Source organism: Crotalus tigris, unplaced genomic scaffold, assembly GCF_016545835.1.
Source record: "Crotalus tigris isolate CLP2741 ecotype Arizona unplaced genomic scaffold, ASM1654583v1 scf7180000024384.25900115:4084858, whole genome shotgun sequence".
Lineage (NCBI taxonomy): Eukaryota > Metazoa > Chordata > Lepidosauria > Squamata > Viperidae > Crotalus > Crotalus tigris.
The window spans coordinates 1,470,698-1,493,957 of record NW_024100554.1 but is presented as its reverse complement, the minus strand read 5'-3'; the positions used below and the strand labels follow the sequence as shown (position 1 = coordinate 1,493,957).

Below are 23,260 nucleotides of genomic sequence, written 5' to 3'. Positions count from 1 at the left end.
AACTGACAATAACGCAAGCACACATTACTGAACGAACCCAGGTGGATCGCATCTCTTACTACCAATTTCCTTTTAAAATAACACTGTATCTGAGTTTTGAGTACTTGGTACTTTTAGACTTTTTGTTCAACAGCACATATAAAGTGGGGCAGGTTTTCTAGCAAAAGTGAAAAGCAAAATTTATTCCATTAGCCTCACAATAAAGTGAAGGGAGGGGGGTATTTGGGCCCAATACTGAAGCTTAAAAACTGAAGCACCTTCTGCAATTACTGCCTTCAAATACATCTGCTTTTTACACATTCCTGCTACTGATAAGTGGGTGCAAGCTATTTGAGCATATGGTCCAGTGGACAAAAGAACTGCAAATGTAAAGCAGGTGAGGCGATGAGTAAACGGAAAAGCTACAGATTTCTGTTTCAGAATTTAAAATACATACCTCTGCCCAGCTGATCCAGATGGTGGCAAAGATGAAGTTCGGCATGAGCAAACTGAATGGAAAGTCCCAGGGCAGGCACGTACCAGGGAGTGAAGCATGAATCTACCCTAGTACAGGCTGCTAGAGCGGTAGGAGTCACAAACTGTTCCGATGCACTTTGGGAACCTAATTCACTTTCTGAACTGGGGAAGAGAGGTGAGGAAAAACAAAAATAATATTCTAATATACTGAATTAAATTGTGTTCTAAAACAGCAGCATCTTTGAGGATCCGAGCTCCAATAATGTGGTCATTATTAAACACTATTAATTTGGAGCACTTATTTAAATAACAGCATTGTAATGAGAATATATTATGTTCCATTTAAGTTAAATAAACTTTTCTTAGACAATATTCTCCAAATCTGTGCCTGAATTGTTTTCTAGGACATACACTAGTCATCTAATTAAAAAAAAAAGGCGAGAGAGTAAGGTATTCTTAAAATGTTGGACTAGAGCAGGGGTAGGCAACGTTGGCTCTTTTATGGCTCGGACTTCTGGGAGTTGAAGTCCACGAGCCATAAAAGAGCCAAGGTTCCCTATCGCTGGACTAGTGTCAAGAAAGAAACGATTCTATTCTCACTTAGCCATGAAGTTTTTACAGATGATCCCAGATGAACCTGAGTCAATTATTGTCTGTTTGATTGAATTAACTTCATCAGATTGCTGAGGTGACACAATGTAACAGAAACAAATTCCTCACCTTGAACACAAACATAAATTTACAAATATTCACTTCTATTTTATTATTTGAATTCAATATATTGTAGTCAATCTTGATAATTTCTTGGAAACATGGCCAAGTAAATACAGTGCGCTATGTCCTGGACCTATCTCAACAAAATAAAGTTAAAATAATTATAGCTTGGGATTCAGATGTAATACTGTGATTTATTTTTTTAAAAAAGCTTTCAATCTCTTTGTGATCATGCCAGATAAAGACAGGTGGGGACTTCTTGGATCCAAGATTTATACCCTGACCAACCAGGTTACGCAGTGGAAGGTTTGGATAATTTTAGCATTTTTCTAGATCTGCAAATCTAGACCTGTGTAACTTTGTGTTTCAGTCATCTATTTCAGTAAGATTTCTTTCAGCAAATAATAAATTGTTTGAAGAGTCATGTGTTCTTGTCTGTTTCAGTTTTCTAGCTTTTGGTTAAAAAAATAGCAAGATCTGTCTTGGTGAAATAAATTACTGTTTCATAATCAATGCTGTATTTACCTTTGATCATCTCCCGAATTCTGGTTGCTGTTCAGAACAATTCTCCAAAGATCTGAAGCTACAAGCTCTTTCGGATCAGTTATTAAGTTGATGCTTGGCAGGGACAACTCACAAACTTTGCTTTCTGATAAGCTGAACTCTCTGAAAGTAACAAATGTCTTCTGGAGCTCATCCCAGTATTCCAAACTGCAGGGGATCTGAAACAATTGCAAATTGTAGTTGCCTGGCATTTCTTGACAAAGACATTTATTTGCAGTGTAATATACAGTTGCGCTATTTGTCTGTCCCTCCCCATCGACAGAGAGAGAGACAGACAGACACACACGCATACACACACACACACACACACAGAGAGAGAGAGAGAGAGAGAGAGAGAGAGAGATTCTTTCTGCCTATGCATGCATCTAATCATCAATACATGCGTACATAATGTCTATCTGTCACTCTATCTGTCCATAGATCCCACTGAAATCCTAAAGGACTCTTGGCAGTTCACAAAGATAAAAGATATAATGACACAATCCACAATGAAATTAAAATTGAAATGTTTCAGGATGTATAAACACAAGTCCCAACAAGAATCAGTCTATAAATCTCAGCCAAGATGACACCAAAATCTAAATGCCCTCTGGAAGAACTTTATTTTGTTTCTGGAAAACAAAGTTGGAAGTCAACATCATCTCCATTGGGATGCCATTCCAAAGGACCAATACTGCCATTGAGAAGCAGTACTTTGTCAGTCTTCTTAATGTATTTTTTAAAAGGTTTAATATTAATATATTTGACACCAATATTTATCTCACTGGGATTAGAGCATATTTCTTACCACACAAAGGGAATATTAATTACCATACGATGTATACACATTTCTCTAATCTAAATTATGCAAAGTAAAATGCAAGCAGATATTACTATAATTATAAAAAAAATGCCAAGAGAATGAATTCTGTATTTATATTTAGAAAACATTTACTGAGATTTTGATTAAATGGCTTTTTTTAAACGCCATTTTCACATATACCAAAAACTAAGACAGAAATCAGTATTTCCTAGAGCACATCTGTAATAGATCAGGAACTATTTTGGAGAACAATTATCTTCTTGGAAACTTTTCATGCAGGGTGTGACTCAGTTCGGGATAGGATATCCACCTCATCTCAGTCATAAGACAAACCAACCATCAAAAAAAAAAAAGGTTCTTATCTAGATCAGCTTGTTAACCCTTAAACTACCAATTGTTGCATTTAGGTGGTAGGTCTGAATTGTCCCTGCTGCTCCTTAAATGATGTGTGACCCACACCAAGTTGTAAAATTGTTTTTTAATTAACAATTTTCCATAGAAATGTAAAAAGAGCAGCAATAAAGCACAGCATGAAAAGCCAGACTACATAAATAAAAGCGATTTCCACTGACAAAACTATGTGAAGAGATAGGTTTGGTTTTGCCCCCAGTTTTACATGATCCTGTAATCTAGTGGAGAATATCTCCCAATATGGCATTTCAACCCAACTCTAAGTAGTCCATGTAACTGATTTTCTAAGAAAAACATGTATGATTACTTTCTGATAATGCAGCATTAAGTAGCATACAAAACAGCTGAACGTAGTTTTCTGAATTTCCACTATGGCCTGCCAGAAGAATTCAACAGATAAATATAGTATGACAATCTGAGGGAGCACAACCCCTTGGTGCACACAACATATCTCAGAGTATGTCATTTAATCTTCACTTTCCAACTCTGAGAATCCCCAGACACTCATCAGAGCTGATGTACTATCAGCTAGATGATTCCTGGCAACAGTGGAATTAATCTGCTTAGTGGAGTAAGGGGTGAGCTTTGATTTCTTACCCTAGTTGTCCTACTTTATTTATTAAGAAAATTTATATGGCCACCCAACCAACTCATAATGATTCCAGGTGGCTTACAGAAGTAAAACCCCAAATACAAAACTCAATGACACCCCCCCCACACACACACACATACACAACAACAATCAAACAAACCACTTGATTGGCTTCGTGTCACTCTGGGGTCCCCAGGACCACTGGCAAAACCATGTCTTGAGGGCCTCTTGAAAGAGTATGAAGCTGGGGGCCTCCTTCCATGTCTATGTGCCCTAACAGAATTATTGTATGGTAGAAGTGATTTAAGTGATTTCATTTTTAGGCAATGTCGTGATTTGGAACACCCTCTTAATCTCTTGAAGCCATTTTATCACACACCAGGAACTGACTATATAATCACTGGCAAGTTTGAGTTAACTATTTAAAGAAGCTTGTTTTTACATTAGTTAATAAAAAGCTAAGCAGCAAAAGAAAGGAGGATTTTTAGCTATAATCCTCCATTTTAATATATGTAATATCAAAAAGCCTGTTAATTTCAGCAAGCACACAGAATACACAAAAACCTGAATTCATGTTAAAAATACATACTGTTATGTTTATCACTAACTGCTTACAGAATGCTAGGTCTTGGGAAGCAAAAAAAAAAAAAAAATCAAACTACCTAATAAATCTTAAAAAGAAAGTTATAATTCCGCACACAAATACCTATGAAGAGAGAAAGTCTCACCAAAATGCACAGGTTTATAGCAACAGAGATCTTTATGAATTTAATTTGGGAATTTAAACTGATTTACATTATGTATTTCTATGGATACCACATTATTTATTCTTCTGGGTGGATAGATTATGATTAGTGGCCCAGCTTGATAATTTTAAAGGAAGATGAATGCTTTATGCAGCAGCAGCTGCCAAAAATAATAAGTCTAAAACTTGAATATCAAGTATATTGTACAAAATGACTCATGGGCAGGGGAAGTAAGATTATTAGGTGCCATTGAGAGTTTTATAAGAAAAATAAAATTGTATTTTGTCTTGAAAAATAAGATTAATAATCTCCCTACATGTCAAATAATACTTATTCCATAAATATTGCTGCTATCATTTCTGCAACTAGAACTTTGGCTTCAATGTTGCTGAAACATTCATTTCACAAGAAGTTGTAACATAACATTTTCTTTATTTGTACACCGTATCGCTTATTTGTTGATTTATTTGTATGTAGTCCATCTTTATGATTTTTTACAAATAACTCATGACAACAAACATATCCATCATACTTTCCTCCTCCTATTTTTCCCACAACAATAACCTGTGAAGTGGTTGAGAGAGAGTGAATGGCCCAAGACCACCCAGCTGGCTTTCATGGCTAAGGCAGGACTAGAACTCACAGTCTCTGGTTTTCTAGCCTGGTGCCTTAACCACATCATTTTTGATGTGTGCCATTATGCCCACAGTAAAAAAATGACAAAGGTTATCTTATCTAGACAAAACTTTCAAATGTGACACAAATTGAAAGTGGCACAGGTTGAACGGCAAAAGTGATAAGCATTTGGATTTTTTCTCAAGCAAAATAAATAGTCATCCAACAGCATCACATCATATTTCTCCAATTCTGAGTCACTTTCCAATTAGAAAACCCACACGAGAATTCCTTGATTTGACCCAAGATAGAGTTCCTACTGGAAAAATCGATTAGTTGTGGAGCATTTCTATCCTTAAAAAAACATAATTCTCAGAATAACATTTGGCTATTATAATAATTTTTAATGGTCTGCTTTTTAAAAACCATATAATTCCAACTCTCTCCATAGTTTCTTTTTACAGTACTGTTCAGGTTGCATCAACTTTATCACAGCCTATGTTACCGTTATCACTGTTGTTCATTCATTCTCTTCACCTCAACAACCAGCATCATGATTTCTTATAAGGTTGATCTAGGGCTCCTCTTGGTTTGTCATGATTTTATGTAGCAATATTTTTACCCATTCTAACTTCTAATAACCATTTCCAATCTGGAACCTTCACTTTTTTCTTTACCCCATTTCCTTCCTGGTATTTAGATATGCAGTTTACTATACCTGATAAAGCATCCACTGGGGATACTCTGGTTATTTTATTATTACGTGAAGTATTAATACCATTTTACAATGCCTTGGTAAGGCCACACTTGGAATACTGCAGTTTTGGTCACCATAATGTAAAAAAGATGTTGAGACTCTAGAAAGAGTACAGAGAAGAGCAACAAAGATGATTAGGGGACTGCAGGCTAAAGCATATAAAGAAAGGCTGCTGGAATTGGGTATGTCTAGTTTAATGAAGAGAAGGACGAGGGGGGACATGATAGCTGTGTTCCAATATCTCAGGGGCTGCCACAAAGAAGAGGGAGTCAAGCTATTTTCCAAAGCGCCTGAAGGCAGGACAAGAAGCAACAGGTGGAAACTAACCAAAGAGAGAAGCAACCTAGAACTAAGGAGAAACTTCCTGACAGTTAGAACAATTAACCAATGGAACAACCTGCCTCCAGAAGTGGTGAATGCTCCAACACTGGGAAGTTTTTAAGAAGAGATTGGACAGCCATTTGTCTGAAATGGTATATGGTTTCCTGCCTGAGCAGGTTGGACTAGATGACCTCCAAGGTCCCTTCCAACTTTATTATTATTATTATTATTATTATTATTATTATTATTATTATTTATTTATTTATTTATTTATTTATTTATTTATTTATTTATTTATTTTTAAAAATGTTTTTGTAACCCTGCAGCATTTGGCCTTGTATACATTTCGGCTCTAAAGATGACATTTTAGAGGACAACCTGAATACATTTAAAATTTTAATTCCTGGCAGATAATTGGAATTTTGTTTCTTCTTCATTTATTTATCTTCTTGTTCCTTTCAAGGTCTATTAATTTTTTCACATGTTGTACCCTCTCACTTTTCACCCGCAATAGAGATTTCCTTGATCTGCACAGCTGCCAAACCTTGACATTTACCTATTTATGCTGTCACTGCATTCTTTTTCATTTTTCTGGTAAAGCATTCAGAATTAAAATGTTCCCAAAGGGGTTATATAATTAAGTTGCTTTCTCTTTTGTACTCTGACCGATAAACTATCTTTTCGAAGATGAATATTTTAATAGGACTCCTTGGAAGCTTTTTTTTCCCTTTGAAAAAGCATACTGTTTCCTCATGATTGCATTCTCTGAACATCACAAGTTCAACAAGATGTGAGTAATCATTCAAAACAGAATATATTTCAGACAGTAATTAATTTATGAAACAAGAGGTGTTAAATGCATGATTGCATGGAAATTACCCCTTTATTTTAAAAGTTTTATTTGGTAATCTTTAATTTGTATGTTTGTAGAATAGAATAGAATAGAATAGAATAGAATAGAATAGAATAGAATAGAATAGAATAGAATAGAATAGTTGGAAGGGACCTTGTAGGTCAGAAGTGTCAAACTCGCAACGTCACGTGATGTGTTGCGACGTATCGCGACTTTTTTTTTCATTGCCGGCAATGGGGTGGTCGTGGTTTCAGCATGAGGCATCCGGCCTGTGGGCCGGCAGTTTGACATCCCGGTTGTAGATCATCTAGTCCAACCCCCTGCCCAAGCATGAGTCCCTACACCATTTCTGACAGATGGCAGTCCAGTCTCTTTTTGAAAACCTCCAGTGATGAAGCACCAACAACATCAGAAGGCAGTCTGTTCCATTGGTTGATTGTTCTCACTGTCAGGAAATCTCTCCTTGATCAGTTTCCACCCATTATTCCTTGTCTGGCCTTCAGGTGCTTTGAAAAATAGATTGATTCCCCTCCTCTCTGTGATAGCCCTTCAAATATTGAAACACTGCTAACATGTCTCCCCTGGTCCTTCTCTTCACTAGACTAGCCATGCCCAGTTCCTGTAACCGTTCTTCATATGTTTTAGCCTCCAGTCCCCTAATCATTTTTGTTGCTCTTCTCTGCACTTTTTCCTAGAGCAGACATGTCAAACACAAGGCCCGGGGGCTGGATGCGGCCCACAAAGTGGTTTCATGTGACCCGCGAAGCCATCCTGGAAACAATGAAGGAACGGCCCCCGCTGCTTTGGCCCAGGCCGGCTGGGAGCCAATGTACAATATGGTGGTAGCCATCTATGCTGAAACACATTCAGTCTTAGCTCCACAAGGCCGTCTGGAAACAGCGAGGAACCAGCCCCTGCCATGTCGGCCCTGCCTCCTGGGTGCATGCAGGGGAGGTGTCACCCTTTGTGATGAATGAAGAAATAGACCATGCCTTGGCGCTTGCCCCGGTCTCACCCCCATCTGCCAGAGACCCTCAGATCTGTCCCACTCCTGCCCAGGCCCCCACAGGCACCCTTGATGCGAATGATGTAGAGCTGGCTATGCCCACCCAGTAGGCCACACCCACTCTGTCCATGCCCACCCAGCAGGCCACACCCACCCTGGCCACACCCACCCAGCCCCCCCGAGGGCAACCACAATGCTGATGCGGCCCTCAATGAAATTGAGTTTGACACCCTTGTTCTAGAGTCTCAACATCTTTTTTATAGTGTGGAGACCAAAATTGGTTGCTGTATTTTAGGTGTGGTCTTACTAAGGCTTTGTAGAGTGTTACTACCTCACGTGATCTTGATTGAATCCCTCTGTTAATTCAACTTAGGATTGCATTAGCTTTTTTGGCCACCGCACACTGTTGGCTCATATTTAAGCCACTAAAACTCCAAGATCCCTCTCACAGTTGCTGCTGTTAAGCCTGGTTTCACCCAATCTATATGTGTACTTTTGGTTTCTCTTGCCTAAGTGTAAGAATTTACTTTTTTCTACATTGAATTTCATTTTGTTAGACAGGGCCCAGTTTGGAAAAAGGAGAAAGAGAAACCTGTACTTAATATGTGAAAAATTCTCTTTCTAGGTCCTGATGTTAAATAGCTGGAAAAATGCTGGAATCCAATATAGGAACCACATGTAAAAGTTGGCACTAACATGGATTATTTTGCTTTGGTTACAAAGTGAATCCATCCAATAAATGACATGGTTTAATTTTGCAGACTAGAGATATTTTGAATACAGGCTGTGCAGAGAATTACCTTGTTCAATGGCAGGTCATTTCAATACTTTATAATGGTATTTTGACATTGAGACATAGCCTCAGTTAATTTTCATAAGCTTTGGATAATTACTCTATCTACTAGTGGGGGAACATGAGTCAAGGTCTGTAGGCTTTTTACATTTTTATAGACTTATGAGAATGACATGCAGTAGACAGATGTAGAGGATTTTTATGGAAAGGAAGTTTATCAACTTTGAAGTTTCGGGTAATTTTATAAGTTCTTTATTGTAAGTATTGTGTTGCCACAAAGAAGGGGGGGGGGTCAACTTATTTTCCAAAGCACCAGAGGGCAGGACAAGAAACAATGGATGGAAACTAATCAAGGAGAGAAGGAACCTGGAATTAAGGAGAAACTTCCTAACAGTGAGGACAATTAACCAGTGGAACAGCTTGCCACCAGAAGTTGTGGATGCTTCATCACTGGAGGTTTTTAAGAAAAGACTGGATAGTCACTTGTCTGAGATGGTATAGGTTTTCTGCTTGAGGAGGGGGTTGGACCAGAACATCTCCAATGTCTCTTCCAGCTCTATTCTGATTGATTGTGTAACTTTTTTTTACTCAAAACTCAGCTTTTGAGTTTCAAAAACTTTAGGAACATTCAGGTTTCATGTGATACCCTGTTTTCTGAAGTACTGACTGAAAACTCTCTGACTTAGAAGGTTAAGAATTAAGAGGGACTCAGTTTGGTACAGTAGTTGAGGCATCAAGCTAGAAATCAAGAGAGGATGAGTTCTATTCCCATCCTAGATATGAAAACCATCTGGGTGACTTTGAGCCAGTCACTCTCATTCATAGAACAGAACAGAATAGAGCTGAAAGGGACCTTGGAGGTCTTCTAGACCAGCCTCTTGAACCTATGCCATCTCAGACAAGTGACTTGTCTAGTCTCTTCTTAAAAATCTCCAGTGATGGGACACCCACTATTTCTGGAGGCAAGCTGTTCCACTGATTAATTGTCCTCATTGTCAGGAAGTTTCTCCTTAATTCCAGGTTGCTTCTCTCTTTGATCAGTTTCCAACCATTGTTTGTCTTCCTTCCCTCTGGTGCTTTGGTGAATAACGTGATCCCCTCTTCCTTGTGGCAGCCCCTCAAATACTGGAATATTGCTATCATGTCTCCCCTATTTCTTCTTTTCTTTAGCCTAGCCGCAGCCGTTCTTTGTATGTTTTAGTCTCCAAGCCTTTGATCATCTTAGTTGCTCTTTGAATTTCTTCCAAACTCTCAGTGGATTCAGCTCAATCCACTTCACAGATTGTTGTTGTGGGGAAAATAGGTGGAGGAAGGAGTAAAAGAAACCTCCATTTGGAAGATTACTAATCTGGCTCACTGGGAGCTCTCACCCTGTGCTAACTTATGCTGAGTTCAGAAAAAGAAAGTCTTGAATATAGATTGATGAAATCAATATCAAATCTCCTGTTATCATTATGGAAATATCAACACCAGTCTTAATGCCATCACTAAATTTCTTGACAATACTCTTTCTCCTCTGCACAAAATGAGGTTCACTTTGGCAAGAATTGATACACTATTCTCCAAGATGCTGAAGGGGAGATTCAACAGCATTGCTTATCAGGAACTTTGATGTGTGTCTTCAGAATCAGCAACTGAAACTGTTATATGTATTCTAATGTGTGGTCTTCTGAAGCATGTCTGACAATCAGAGACAATATTTTTTGCCTGACTAGGTGGTGTTTGGCTGTAATTACAGATGATGTGTTACTTATTAAGAGATGAAATTTCTATGAAAATCATGAAATGTTTACCCTTGCAATGGCTATGAGAAAGTGGGTGTGACAGTAATATTTGTTGATATATAAGCTAGCTCAAGCAGTCTAATTGCTCATTAGCAGTCCTATTCTTTGTCAAATTGCTTTAATGAGTTGGTTTTTATGTGGGTTTTCTTTTTGGTCTACAACTGTACAGATGTCCTCAGTGAAGAACCACTCATTCATGACTGTTCAAACTTGCAGGTACTTATGACTGGTCCTCAGAATTCCAGCTGTCACAGTGTCCCTGCGGTCCCATGATCACAATATGGGCATTTGGAGTCAAGTTTGCAATCATGACAATGCAGCATCATATGGTCACATTTGCCATTTGCAACTTTATCAGTTTCTGACAAGCAAAGTCAATAGGAAAGCAGGTAGGAGGCCAAATGGTGACCATGTGACATGCTCACTTAATGACTCGTGGTGATTTGCTTAATAGTGGCTATGGAGAGTGTGGTAATTGTTCTTTCTAAGCAGCACAGTGACATGACATCATGCTTTATGACCGTTGTGGTTAGTGATGGCAATTCTGGACCCAACTGCTGTTGTTAAGTGAGGTCTTCCATTATAGTAAATAAATAAAATACATAAATTTCCAGAAAAATGTATGAAGGAAAAGATGGAAGAGCTATAGTAAAAACTAAGGGTTAAGTTATGGTGATGTGTTAGAATTTTGTCAAGGGGTATGTAAAATAAAATTGAAGGAAGATTTGATGACAGAATGATAGCAAAGTAACATGGTTTACTTATGTACAAATATCAGAAAAAATTAAGGTAGCTGAAAGATTTTGTTTTTGTTTTTGAGCAATGTAAGACTGAGTTTGAAATAGAATTGTGCACAAATTTTACTAAGTAAAAACTATGTTGTAATATTCAGATAGAACAATGGGAGAATATGTAGTTGAAGGGGCTGAAATTTATATTGTGTTATAATCTTAAAGAGAATTTTATAAAATTAAATATTGTTGGCATATGTCACCAGAGAACTGTCTAGTATGTAAAAAGTAATTCAAATTTATGTTGGAAATGTGAACAAGAAGGGACTTTTTTATCATGCTTGGGAGATGTGTAAAAAGTCAGAAAGTTTTGGATTCAAATACATACAATAATTCAGAAGATTTTAAAAATTAATACACAATTTAAACCAGAGCCTTTTTCTTTTGGGGTAGATTAATAAATAGTTGGAAAAACATAATGCAACTTTGTTTTTATACATAATAACTACAGTGAGATTTTTATATGCACAGAGGTGAAAAAATCTGACATTATCCACAATGGAGGAATGGATGGTGTTGACGGAATCGAAATGACCAAACTGATACTTTTAATTAAAGAAAAGATTTTATCTAAGTTTATGGTTGACTGGAGACACCTTGTAAACGTTTTGCAAGAAACAGAAAAAGATGAATGTATGACCTATAGTTCTGATGATTAAAAAATAGATTATAGAAAAAAATGGACATCATGATGTAATCACAGAATAAGAGGTAAATTTATATTTATAACTGCTGTAAAGAAAATCAGAAGCTATTTCTTCCTAGTTCCTTTTTTGATTTTTCTTTACTTTTGACTTTGTTCCCTCTTTTTCTTATCTTCTCTTTTTTTTGCTCATTCTCTATATTAGTTTCTTTTAGCTTTTATCTAACCATTTTTAATAATGTTATATCATCATCATCATCATTTTAGCCATTGTCTATCTATTGCATGATGAAGGCCTCTTCTGCTTGTTTCCAACCAATACGGTCCTGAGCTCTCTTTTGCAAATTGGGCCTGCAATACTTGTTGATCCATCTTGTTTTGATCTCTTTCATGGACACTTTTTATCAAGTGGGATCCATTCTATGACTGCCTCAGTCTACCTACCATCAGTTCTTCTTGTTATGTGACCAGCCCATTTCCATTTCAATTATTTTACTCTCTTGATGGTATTGTATACATTTGTTCTCTAATCTATGTGCAGGCTTAAGATGGAAGGATTGCACAAGGCTTACTGAATGAGGGCCTTCCATCTAAAGTATCCAAGTGAAGAGGAAATTGATTCTGGTTATGGAAATTTACAAGAATTTAGCATATCTAAGCTGATATCAGCACCCACTGAATAGACAGTAGTGATGACAGATATCTTCCAATCATTGGTGGGCCCTTAAGCCATTTTGGAAGGTCTCACTGCTACTACAATTGATATAGGAAGTAAGGTTTTTTTTATAAATTCCTTCTGCATTTCTCATATGATCACTGTTTGTGGAAGCAAAACACAATGTTCTTGGTTACAAGCTTTAGTTGAAAATTCCAAAGTATTACTCTCTGTATAAGAATCTGGAGACATTATGGATAACTAAATTATTTACTTCTTGGCTAACTTCTGTAACTTTACCACGTAAAAGATGCCAGGCAAAAAAAAAAAAATCTCCTCAATCAGCCAATAAAACACAAACAAAATAGCACATTATCTTCATCTGCATTGTGGCATGTATTCAAATTAAAACTCCTTTTTCAGTGCCGGTAACTTCAATGATTATGATTACATTTCTATGCAGCTTGGTGTAATAAAGTAGTCATCTCCAAATTTATTTGTGAAAGTAGCTAGGTCCCTTCCAATCTGAAGATTTTATTAACTGGTAACCAAAGTTATTCCAATATTTCAGACATATCCATACAATTTTCTTGGAAACAGGTTTAATTCTGAAGTTCTTTCTCCTAGATAAGTTGGCTTTAAACCTGAGGAACAAGCCACAAGTCACCTTTATTGGAACCTTACCTCCACTGTGGACTACCCTTACTTCACTGCTGCCTTTGACCCCGCCAGCAAGAATAACGTATCAGGAACTCCTGTTAGTATCAATTTGAAGCTAATAAGCCCTCCATAAAAGGGCTATTCCCTCTTGTATTGTTGGTCATTCCACCAGCTCAAAGCTAATAGTAAATAACAACTTAATCACAAAACAATCAAGATCACCCCCACCAATACTAGTAGGGCAAGACACTAGTACATAAAAAGAGAGCAATTCCCACTCCCTAGCATGTGATGATGTTATCTAGTTGGGTAATGAAACTTCTGCAAGAAAACAACCCCAGAGAGCTCCAAGGTACCCACAGTTCAATCCTGAGCTACAAATATTCTCTTCTGTTGTATAAATTATTAAGGTTATTATTATTAATTTAATGTCCTGTATTGATTTTTTTCTTACACAGGAATAAATCAAATTAAAAATACTTTTTATTACATGATATTGTATTTAAGTTTTCATTATGGGAAAGTCCAGCAGTTAAGATATGTATGCAAATTTTACTAACACTTGGTCAGATATGATTTTTATTAAAACCTATTGGATGCTCAATTATACAGCTGAAATGTCAAGAAAATCCAAATCTGCTTGGAAAAAAAAAGTTTTTTTTACATATCTCTCTGCCTTTTAGATTACTTAAGAATGAGGCTCCTATACATCTTCAACTAATAAAAAAACTTTTGTAATATTGGAACCAGTTGAGAAACCACAAGAATTCAAATGCAGGAAATCATGATTTTATAACATTTTAATGTGATCTCCTCTTGGGAAACAAAGTTAGCCAAGCCTTATTTCTGTACAGGAAATATTCACTGTGTATTTGTAATATACTGTGGTATGGGGCACAGCTGCACGTTTTTCACCTGTAATGCCCACTGGTATTGTGGTTTATTGCATTGCATCAAGATTGCCTTCCTGTCCGGAAAGCCCTCTAAGTACAAACAAGATTCTGAGCTGAGGTTTATTTTCCCTTGATATCAGAATATGGTAATTCAAGAGCCATGAGAAATAATTTTAACCTTTAGGAAGAAATACACAACGTTCCTTTATTTTTAGAAAAAGCATGTGGCCAGCTTATTTTATCAATTCATCAAGTTACTAGAGCAAATGCAGGTGTGCTGAATAGATCTGTGAACTAAAATGTGCCACAAAACCTGCATCCAGTCTCATTAAAAGAGGGGAAAATAAACGAACAACTAAACATACATTTAAAAGCAGTTTCACAAAACACAAATTCAGAGGGAAAAGAAAAATGCATTACACATAATATTTATACAGATATATGGAAATAAAGTCATACAAACCCAGTATCAGGTTTTTTTTTACTATGTGTCTATCTACAAGCTATCTTAAAACTTCAACAGCAACAATAAAAAACAAGGAATACTTTTAAGAATTCTGGCTCTAATATTTATCTGGTTTTGCATTTTATTGCAGTAAAGCCACTATACCATTGTATACAAAACTACCCAAGTGAATCAGATCATCAAGACATCTAGCCCAATATTTACTATTTTAATTCCCCACATTACTACCTGAGATTTATAATGGAGATGTGTACATATAAAACATGCACTTGATACATGCACTTATTGAGCTTTAACTGCTCATGAATTTTTCGTTAAAAGAAAATTCAGTAACAACCAAACAAAAACACTGAAAAGGCAAGTCATGTGTATGTGTTTGTGTGTGTGTGTGTGTGTGTGTGTGTGTGTTTGTATAGAGCAGTAGTTCTCAACCTTTCTAATGCCACGACCCCATAATACAGTTCCCCATGTTGTGGTGACCCCCAACCACTTATACATCACCGGGTGCCAGGGGCTTGGCCAAAGAAAAGGGGGGGAACAGTGGCGGACAGCCTTGTTTGGCGACCCCCGTGAAATGGTCATTCGACCCCAAATGGGGTCCCAACCCACAGGTTAAGAACCACATAGAGAGAGACAAAATATTCTGTCGATTACAAATTACCATAACGAAGCTGAAATTACATTATTTTACATCTAAATTCCACAGATCCCAATACTGCATATAAGAAAGAATGCACTTCCTTGAGGGACTCTCTTTTGAGAGTTCCTGCATAATGTGAAATACAAAGGACAAGTAGAAAATCTAAAACTTTATTGACTGTAATTACTCTTCCCCTGGGTTTAAGAGAATGTCATGGTGCTCTTAAAATATGCAGCACCTAGTTTTAGGACCAATAGATATTATGGTAATCAAAACTCTCAAATATTTATATTTTAATTTTTCCATTAAAGTTCTCCCAAATGACATTGATGTGGGAGAGCAATCTCCAATTTATATACTTCTGGGAACACAGTAAAGAGAGGGAGAGGGAGAGGGAGAGAAAGAGAGAGAGAGAGACCTCAAAACTTATATCTTGATCACTTTTGTTTTTATATACATAACCCACTTCCATTTTGTGGTTTCCTCTAGGTGGCTTTGGAACATAAATATACAATAAATCTTAGTAAAAAGAAATATTTTATTCCATACTTTATATTATAACAAGGAAGAGGCCATCCTCAATTCCAATAGGCAAATTGAACTACAGTTTAGCTTCCTCCACAGAAAAAGCAGAATTAGCCATTGATGAATATGTGTCTATGGAAGGACCTGCAAAAGATACTCCAGCAAAGGTCAAAGAACATTTGGTATCCTGGATATGTGGAAATGCTCCTGCAAGTAATCTAGATCCAAGCTTTGTAAGAACAGAACTAGAACCTTGACTTGAACCCAGAAGGAACTAATAACCAAGTGCAGCTATCCCAACAAAGGGTACTGGGACATTTGCTGGAAATATCATTCATCTCCTCTGCTACCACATTCTTAGCCAAGTGCAAATTTTGGACTGTCTGTAATTAATTAATCTGATCAATTTCTCATGACTCAAGTCTGTCTTCACAGGCTACTGTACAAAAAGGAAATTGCTAATAAACCAATTTTGAGTTTGCAAGTATTACCACCACTAAGTCTTTCTTCTACAGGAATAAGTGTACCTGGTTTATTGGGAGAAGCTAATAAAAATCTACTCCACCAAGGTATAGCACTAAGACTAAGCTGATAGTCAAGATAAAGTATGGGTTATACTTCCTTGAAAACAAGAGACAGTTTTCACTCTTTACAGATATTAAAATAAAACGTTTTTAAAAAATCAGTGGCATCTACTGTTAATAAAACAAAATAAATCCCTACCTATTATTATTATTATTATTATTATTATTATTATTATTATTTCTGGACAGTTAGAACAATTAATCAGTGAGTAACTTGTCCCCAGAAGTTGTGAACACTAGAAGTTTTTAAAAAGAGATTGGATAGCCATTTGTCTGAAATGGTGCATGGGTGTCAAACTCGCGACGTCTCATGACATGTCGTGATGTATCGTGACTTTTTTCCCACTGCTGACAATGGGGTGGGTGCAGTTTTGATGTGACGCATCCAGCCCACGGGCTGACAGTTTGACACCCCTGGTAGGGTTTCCTGCCTGAGCAGGGGGTTGGAGCAGAAGATCTCCAAGGTCCCTTCCAACTCTGTTATTCTGTATTCTGTATTATAGAATGATCCTCCAATTTAGCATTATTTTGCAAGCATGGGAATTCCGACATACAATTACTGCCTTATTTGTTTTTAAGCCAATTGTTCAGATAAAAATTCAACCCTTGAATTTTTTCAGGAAAAATTTAGGATCTACAGGACTTATTGCTAAATCCAGTGCAAAAGAATAAAAAACGGTACTAATTCTATTTCCCAATTAAAGGCAATGAGATTGGTTAAAACTCAAGTCTTTTAAGCCAGAGAAGAATTCCTTCCTTCCTGATAACTGTGGTAGAATTTTTATGGCTTTCTTTGCTAATACCGAGAACTTAAATCACTGCATGTCATACACAAATTATTTGGATTTCCAAAATACTTGCTTCTGAAATGTGAGAAATGACTCAAACATCAGTAAAATGTGTGGTTTTCCAAAAAGCTCTTTTCCCAGGCTCTCAAATGCCAGCTCATTGTAGTCTCAATGGGAAATGTAAAACAAAAAGACAGAAGTGAGCACAAAATGAAGTATTCTCTCTGAAAAAATATGAATGCCTCTGATGCGCCTCATAATTGTTTTCTCATGGCTTGCTGTGTCAAATCTTTCTTAAAGTTATGACTTGTGTCTAATTTCAAGACAGTTGCCTCAAATCCCGTATTTTCTTTAGGCACTATTTTAGGGAGCGCTATATGAAGTAGCATTTTTTTTTTTAAAAAGTCTATTTATAGTTGAACACAGTGCTAGAAATAAATATCCAGCTCATACATTTAGTTCTTATTGCTGTTGTTAATCGAATCCCATGGTCGTTAGGCGGGGAAACTTCCTGCTGGCTTCCACAACCAAATCAGCAAGGAAGCCAGCAGCAAGTTGTACATCCCAGGCAGCTCATAAGCAGGCCAACATAGGGAGCTCACAAGAGGGCCGGCAGGCCATTAAGTGGCTGGTGCTGGGTTTGCATGGGTGTGAAGGAGCTCCTTGCAGGTGGAAATTACTTACTAAACTTGTTTAATATTCCTTCTTTTCATTTTATATTTTACAAAGTGCCAAAAATGCAATTATGGCACACACAAAAACCCAAATCAAGCAAATTTCCTGCTTTTCAAAAGATTTATTTCTGAAGTTTGATCTTCCCTAAACTTCAATGAAACCTGCTATAAATGGTTACTGCTTAAGAATTATAGGATGAAATTAATCGTATTTTTCCAAAACAGTGTGAACAAAATAGCACTGTATTTTTTATTAGTTTTATTCATTTATAACATAAAATGTCAAAATACAAAAGTAAATAGTAGGGGACAACAGTAGAGAAAAGGAAAACAAAAAAAAATGTGAAGAAACAGCAGTGTATATTAAATTTATGTTCTGTGTTTCCTCTGACAAGTTCAAACCTGTGAATGTGATTCACTTGCTCATACTTATATTCACCAAGAATCCAGTGTGGTAAACAAAAGTTAAGGCTGAAAGTTCACTCTGTGAACTTTGTGGCTGTCATTTGAACTATTCCTTATTCAAAGCTTTACCCACAACACGGAATCTTTTTGCTTTTTATACTGTGTACAAGTAGTACTTGACTTATGACAGCAATTGGGAGTGGAATTGAGATATGGTGATAAGTGCAACTGCATCACTTAGCAAAAGGAATCCCTGTAGTTCTTATTGCTGTTGTTAATTGAAGAGGGCCAGCAGGCAAATAAGTGGCTGCTGCTGGGTGTGCATGGGTGTGAAGGAACTGTGGTGAGGTTTGGGAAAGATATGAAAGCATACAAGGAGGTGTGACAATGCTCTATGAGGTTGCATAGGGATGCATGAATGGATAGTGCAGCATGAGTGAAGAAAAACTGGAGAAGGCTGCACTGGTGGTTGCTGAACTAGACTACCTGTACTTAGTTATTTCTAAGATTTCTATGTGGTTTCCATTCCAGATTAGCTCTAAATTACTTGCAAGACAAAGCAATGCCCTACAAATATTAGAAAAAACATAGAAAAAAACCCAATATTATATTAAATCTCCATCTTCTTTGTAATATTACATCTGCAAAGTACCATATATTTTTATTTTTAAAGATTTACTGAAATCAAAGATTGGAATTTGTTTGAAGTCAGATGACATACAAATTTAATAAATTAGCTTTAACAAATTGAGAATCCATCATTTCTTATGAAGTACCATTGTTTGTCTTTTATAATTCCGGGATGTATTTTTATTTTTTAAACTAATTTCCAGTTGGTATTCTGAAAGTTGTTTTCCAAATTAATAAAAATGCTACCAACCTGAAGTACATCGCCAAGATCTGCAGTACTAATATCTGGATCTTCGGTGGTGTTAAAAGGAACTGGGGTGATTCTCACAAGGGTGAGCACTCTGGGCTCTGGATATCTCCATAACATCATTCCTGCATCATCCTCAGTTTCATTGTAAAACACAACTTCATAGGCACCTGGTAGTTTTTGTGTATCTATTAAATTGAGAGGAAATGGAGGAAGAAAAATATTTTACCTAAAGAATATCCTAGTATATGAGAACAATGAAGTTAAAATAAATTAAAAGAAGAAAAAATAAAATGAAATCCAATTTTTAAAAGCACTCACAAACTTAAAAGAATACAGATGTCTTTATTGATTTGTTAAAAATTATCTAAATAAAAGTAATATTCAGTACTCAGGTTAGTATAAAATTACTCCATAACTGTTGTATAATACCTGTATCTTGTATATACTGGAATAGGCCTGTTCGTAGATCATCTGAAGTATGTTCTGTTTTAGAAATCTGATTCTTCTCCATTGAAAATTGTACAGGATATATTTGATTAGTCATTTGTCCTTCTGTTTTGTCTTCTTGAACAAGATATGTTTCCAGAAGTTCATTAAGAAGAACTAAGCAGTTCAAATGTTCCTGTCCCCAAAAAACCTTGTAACGAGAAAAAACATAGTGAGCAACATAAAAAAAATTAAATACTTTATGTCCAATTCTTTCTGGTAACTTAATTTTTAGAAAGTTTATTCTAGAACTTTTTTAGATTTATCAGAGAAACAGGTTCATGCATCATAAAGGGTTTAAAAATTCAGATACTGGTTCTGAAGGCAGAAGGTACTTATAGCAGCAAGAATTTTTTCATTGCAAAAATCTTGAAGCAAGATTTATGTTAAATATAAAGAAAAAGTATGAGATCTCTTAATAGTGCCCTGCAAGAAAACTATTTTTGTCTTTCCTTTCAATAAATAAATAATCAAGTATATTTTGACTCGTTTGTTTAATTGTGTTCTCTTTATCTAGTTTGGGGATTTGTTTTAGGTCATATTGATCAGAAACACAGAAAATTCAAGAGATCACAAACTTTAACGCACTACTCTAGGTAATTAATTCTGTATCACCTACATACTTTAGTATGTCCTTTCCCATCTTTCTTTTCTACATATTATTTCGATTTCAACTCAGGTATCTCCAGTCAGTCTGGGGATTAGACTGGAAGATTCTGGGATTATATATTGTTAACAACATTATGCATCTATTCCAACAAGCAAACTAGGAAAGGAAAACATTGGAACAATCTGTCAGAAAAATAAAATTGCCTAACAGCAGTTCATTTCCTCAAGTCTTCATTTCTCTCCCAAGTGAAACTTCTCAAGTCATATGGCACAGAGTGTTTACATATAGCTACAGTTAAATGATGATACTAAGTGCTAATCTTATAGGTTTATATCTTTTAAATCAGCTAACTCCTGTTATTCTGCAGCTTATTTTAGAGGAGGGTGCTGCAGACTGAACTGTGTAATGTAATGTCAAAGACCAGGAGGTACTACTCTTCAGTGGAAAGGCTCCTTCGGTAGGGTGGCACATTTACCTATAGCCAGTTTTGGAATTTTTAGGGAAAGAAAAATCTGGAATTGTGACTACGACATTAAGCAGGGGTAGTAAGTACTGCATCTCCGTTTATGATTAATATGTTTTTTTTTTGTGCACTCTAAATGCAAACAATTTTAGGACTCTATCTTGGCTAAAAGTAGAATATAAACACCGTCCTCAAGAGAATGTGCTGCCAGTGTCTGGTCATCTGCCATATAATTATTTTCTGGTTTTATTTTCAAGTGATCAGAAATTATTACATAGAAGGAATATAAAATTATATATAATAAGCAACACTGTGAAATCATTTCCTTTGAAAGTTTTCAAAACAGTTGAAATTCAGACTACTGTCTGAATATTTAGAGTATAGGAAAAATATTTAGAATATTTAGAGTATAGGAAAAAATGATAGACATAATATATTCTATTCATAAAAGGATGTTGTTAATAAGCCATAGAATATAGAGAACTGTTATGTCATTTTCACATATTAAAATAAAATACACTGGGTCTAAGATTTCCTTAAATCAGAAGAATTTTCTCTAACTCAGAAAACTTTCCATTGTCCATACTCATTCTGTCCACAATTTCAAATGATTTTCTACATACATACCTGCATCAGTCCACCTCTTATATCGACACAGACTTTTGGAGTAGCCAGTTCGGGACCAGGATTCCCACTATGTTTACACCATTTAGCTTCTATGGTGACAGAGCAGCACGTAGGTCCAACCAAAGTCCTGCTTTTCTCCTTAAGACTTGTCTTTATAAGGAAATCACTGATGTCAAGGGTAAGTGATGATTTATTAATTATACCTAAAGTATGTGTGAAAAAATACCATTAATTTTTTAATTTATTAAACATATTTTATGCCACCACAATCAGAATGATTCTTGACAGCTTAAACAAGGCAGAAGTCATTTCTTACTGAGCAGAACGTTGATTCTCATTCAAGCTTGCAAAAATCACTAGATTATCTTTCTAAAGGAATGTTCTATGAATACGTCCCTTCCAACATCATCATCATCATCATCATTGTTGTTACGACTACTACTACTACTACTACTATTATATGAGTCAAAAGTGGAAGTTTTCTCCAGCTGCCTGAATGTGAGAGCAAATTTTCCCATAGTAGAAAGCAACACCTAATAGTTGATTAGTAAATTACCAAAAACAAGAAATTGTTCAAACTATATCACCCATTCAAAAGGGGATTAGTTATAGTCTTCGGAATTCTGAGTATGAAAAATAGAAATATCAATATCTGAACACTGAATTCATTATAAAGTCCACATTAAATATACAGCATATACTATATGACTAGAATATACAAAATAAATGTTATAAAATAAATGTAAAATGTCAATAAACAACAATGTAAAATAGCATGTCTTCATAATTATCAACTTAAAAGGGAAACTGCTATTTTAAAGCTATTGAACCATCTATATAAATGATTAATTATATGAGTTTGATATGCAGTTTTACCATTTAAATATAATCTTATATTTTTATGCCAGTAGGAAAAAACAGTGTGTCCTGTGATTTCCACTGTACTGATATTTTAAGCTTCGTTATTATTAGCAAATGTACGTGCAATATAACAGTAATTATATTCTAGGTCCTAATATTCAACACTGCTAAGGGACTTGACTTAGCTGTGATAGGTCATTCTATAGATCTATCCTGCTTGCAGCTTCAAAGAGGAAGACTTAAAGATGGGATGCTGTGCGTGCAAAGATCAAGCCTCATTTCAGTTGTTTGCATAGCATTTAATTACAGATAAAGATTTACTCTAAAATGGGCAATTGTCTATCTTCCATTTGCTAAGTATACTTTGTGACTTCAATAATTTCTGCAATCAACTGATTTATGTATCATACAGAAAAAAATTCTTTCATAACATTTATTTACAGTTTAGACTGTATAGTGAAACTTGACACACCCACACCTAAAGGCCTTATAAACAGAAGAGCACTGACACAGACAACATCTGCTGAAGATGTTACCTAGCCTTGTAACAAAACGTTTGGAAACTAACCCACAAACTCAGAGAACGAACCTTTACCCTCAACCAATTCTAAATCATAAAAAAAATCTTTAATTTCCTCTCTTACACTTACGACAATAAATTGAAATGAACTGGACTTCTCAGCCAGGGGTACTCCCTCTTGGTTTTGACTATGGTGTTCATATTTGGAATTGTCATTCTGAATATTGAATTTCAGTATGCTTAATTTGTAATGCCTATGGCTTATTTTTCTAAAGAAATTTAATATTTATAAAAATGAATTTAAAAAAACATCCAGGATCTACAATAGGCAGCTGTTTCATAAAACAGGATCTCCAAACCTGTGATTCAACTGCCCCAACTCCCCAATCCTTTCATAAAGTCAGAGCCCTATCCAGTGTGTGTAACATAAAAGCATTTGCATCAAATGTGTTGGGGGAGAAAAGCAGGGAGATTTGCTTATTAATTTCTTTTAGAAATAAGGAAAAATGGTCTGTTTCCTTATTGTAAATTTTGAAAAGTAGCTATTATGCCAAGAATAATTTTATAACAAATTGAATTATTGCTCTTTAAAAATAAGGTTTCTATAACATAATAATGTTTATGAGTTCACAAAACAAATACTTGCTCAGTTCTTTCACTGAATTTGATAATAAT

The 23,260-nt window shown here is 35.8% G+C and overlaps 1 protein-coding gene across 4 annotated transcripts in view; it reads right to left on the bottom strand.

The window, feature by feature from the left end:
* Positions 1 to 23,260, bottom strand: part of VPS13B (vacuolar protein sorting 13 homolog B) — a 317,155-nt gene that overhangs the window by 57,463 nt on the left and 236,432 nt on the right. For all 4 annotated transcript variants that reach the window (XM_039328885.1, XM_039328881.1, XM_039328884.1 and 1 more), the window contains exons 37-41: positions 21,205 to 21,407; positions 19,448 to 19,655; positions 19,019 to 19,203; positions 1,696 to 1,892; positions 437 to 618 (exon numbers count right to left, since the gene is read on the bottom strand). In XM_039328885.1, the coding sequence (XP_039184819.1) occupies positions 437 to 618; positions 1,696 to 1,892; positions 19,019 to 19,203; positions 19,448 to 19,655; positions 21,205 to 21,407 (975 nt within the window). The remainder of the gene's footprint in view (positions 1 to 436; positions 619 to 1,695; positions 1,893 to 19,018; positions 19,204 to 19,447; positions 19,656 to 21,204; positions 21,408 to 23,260) is intronic.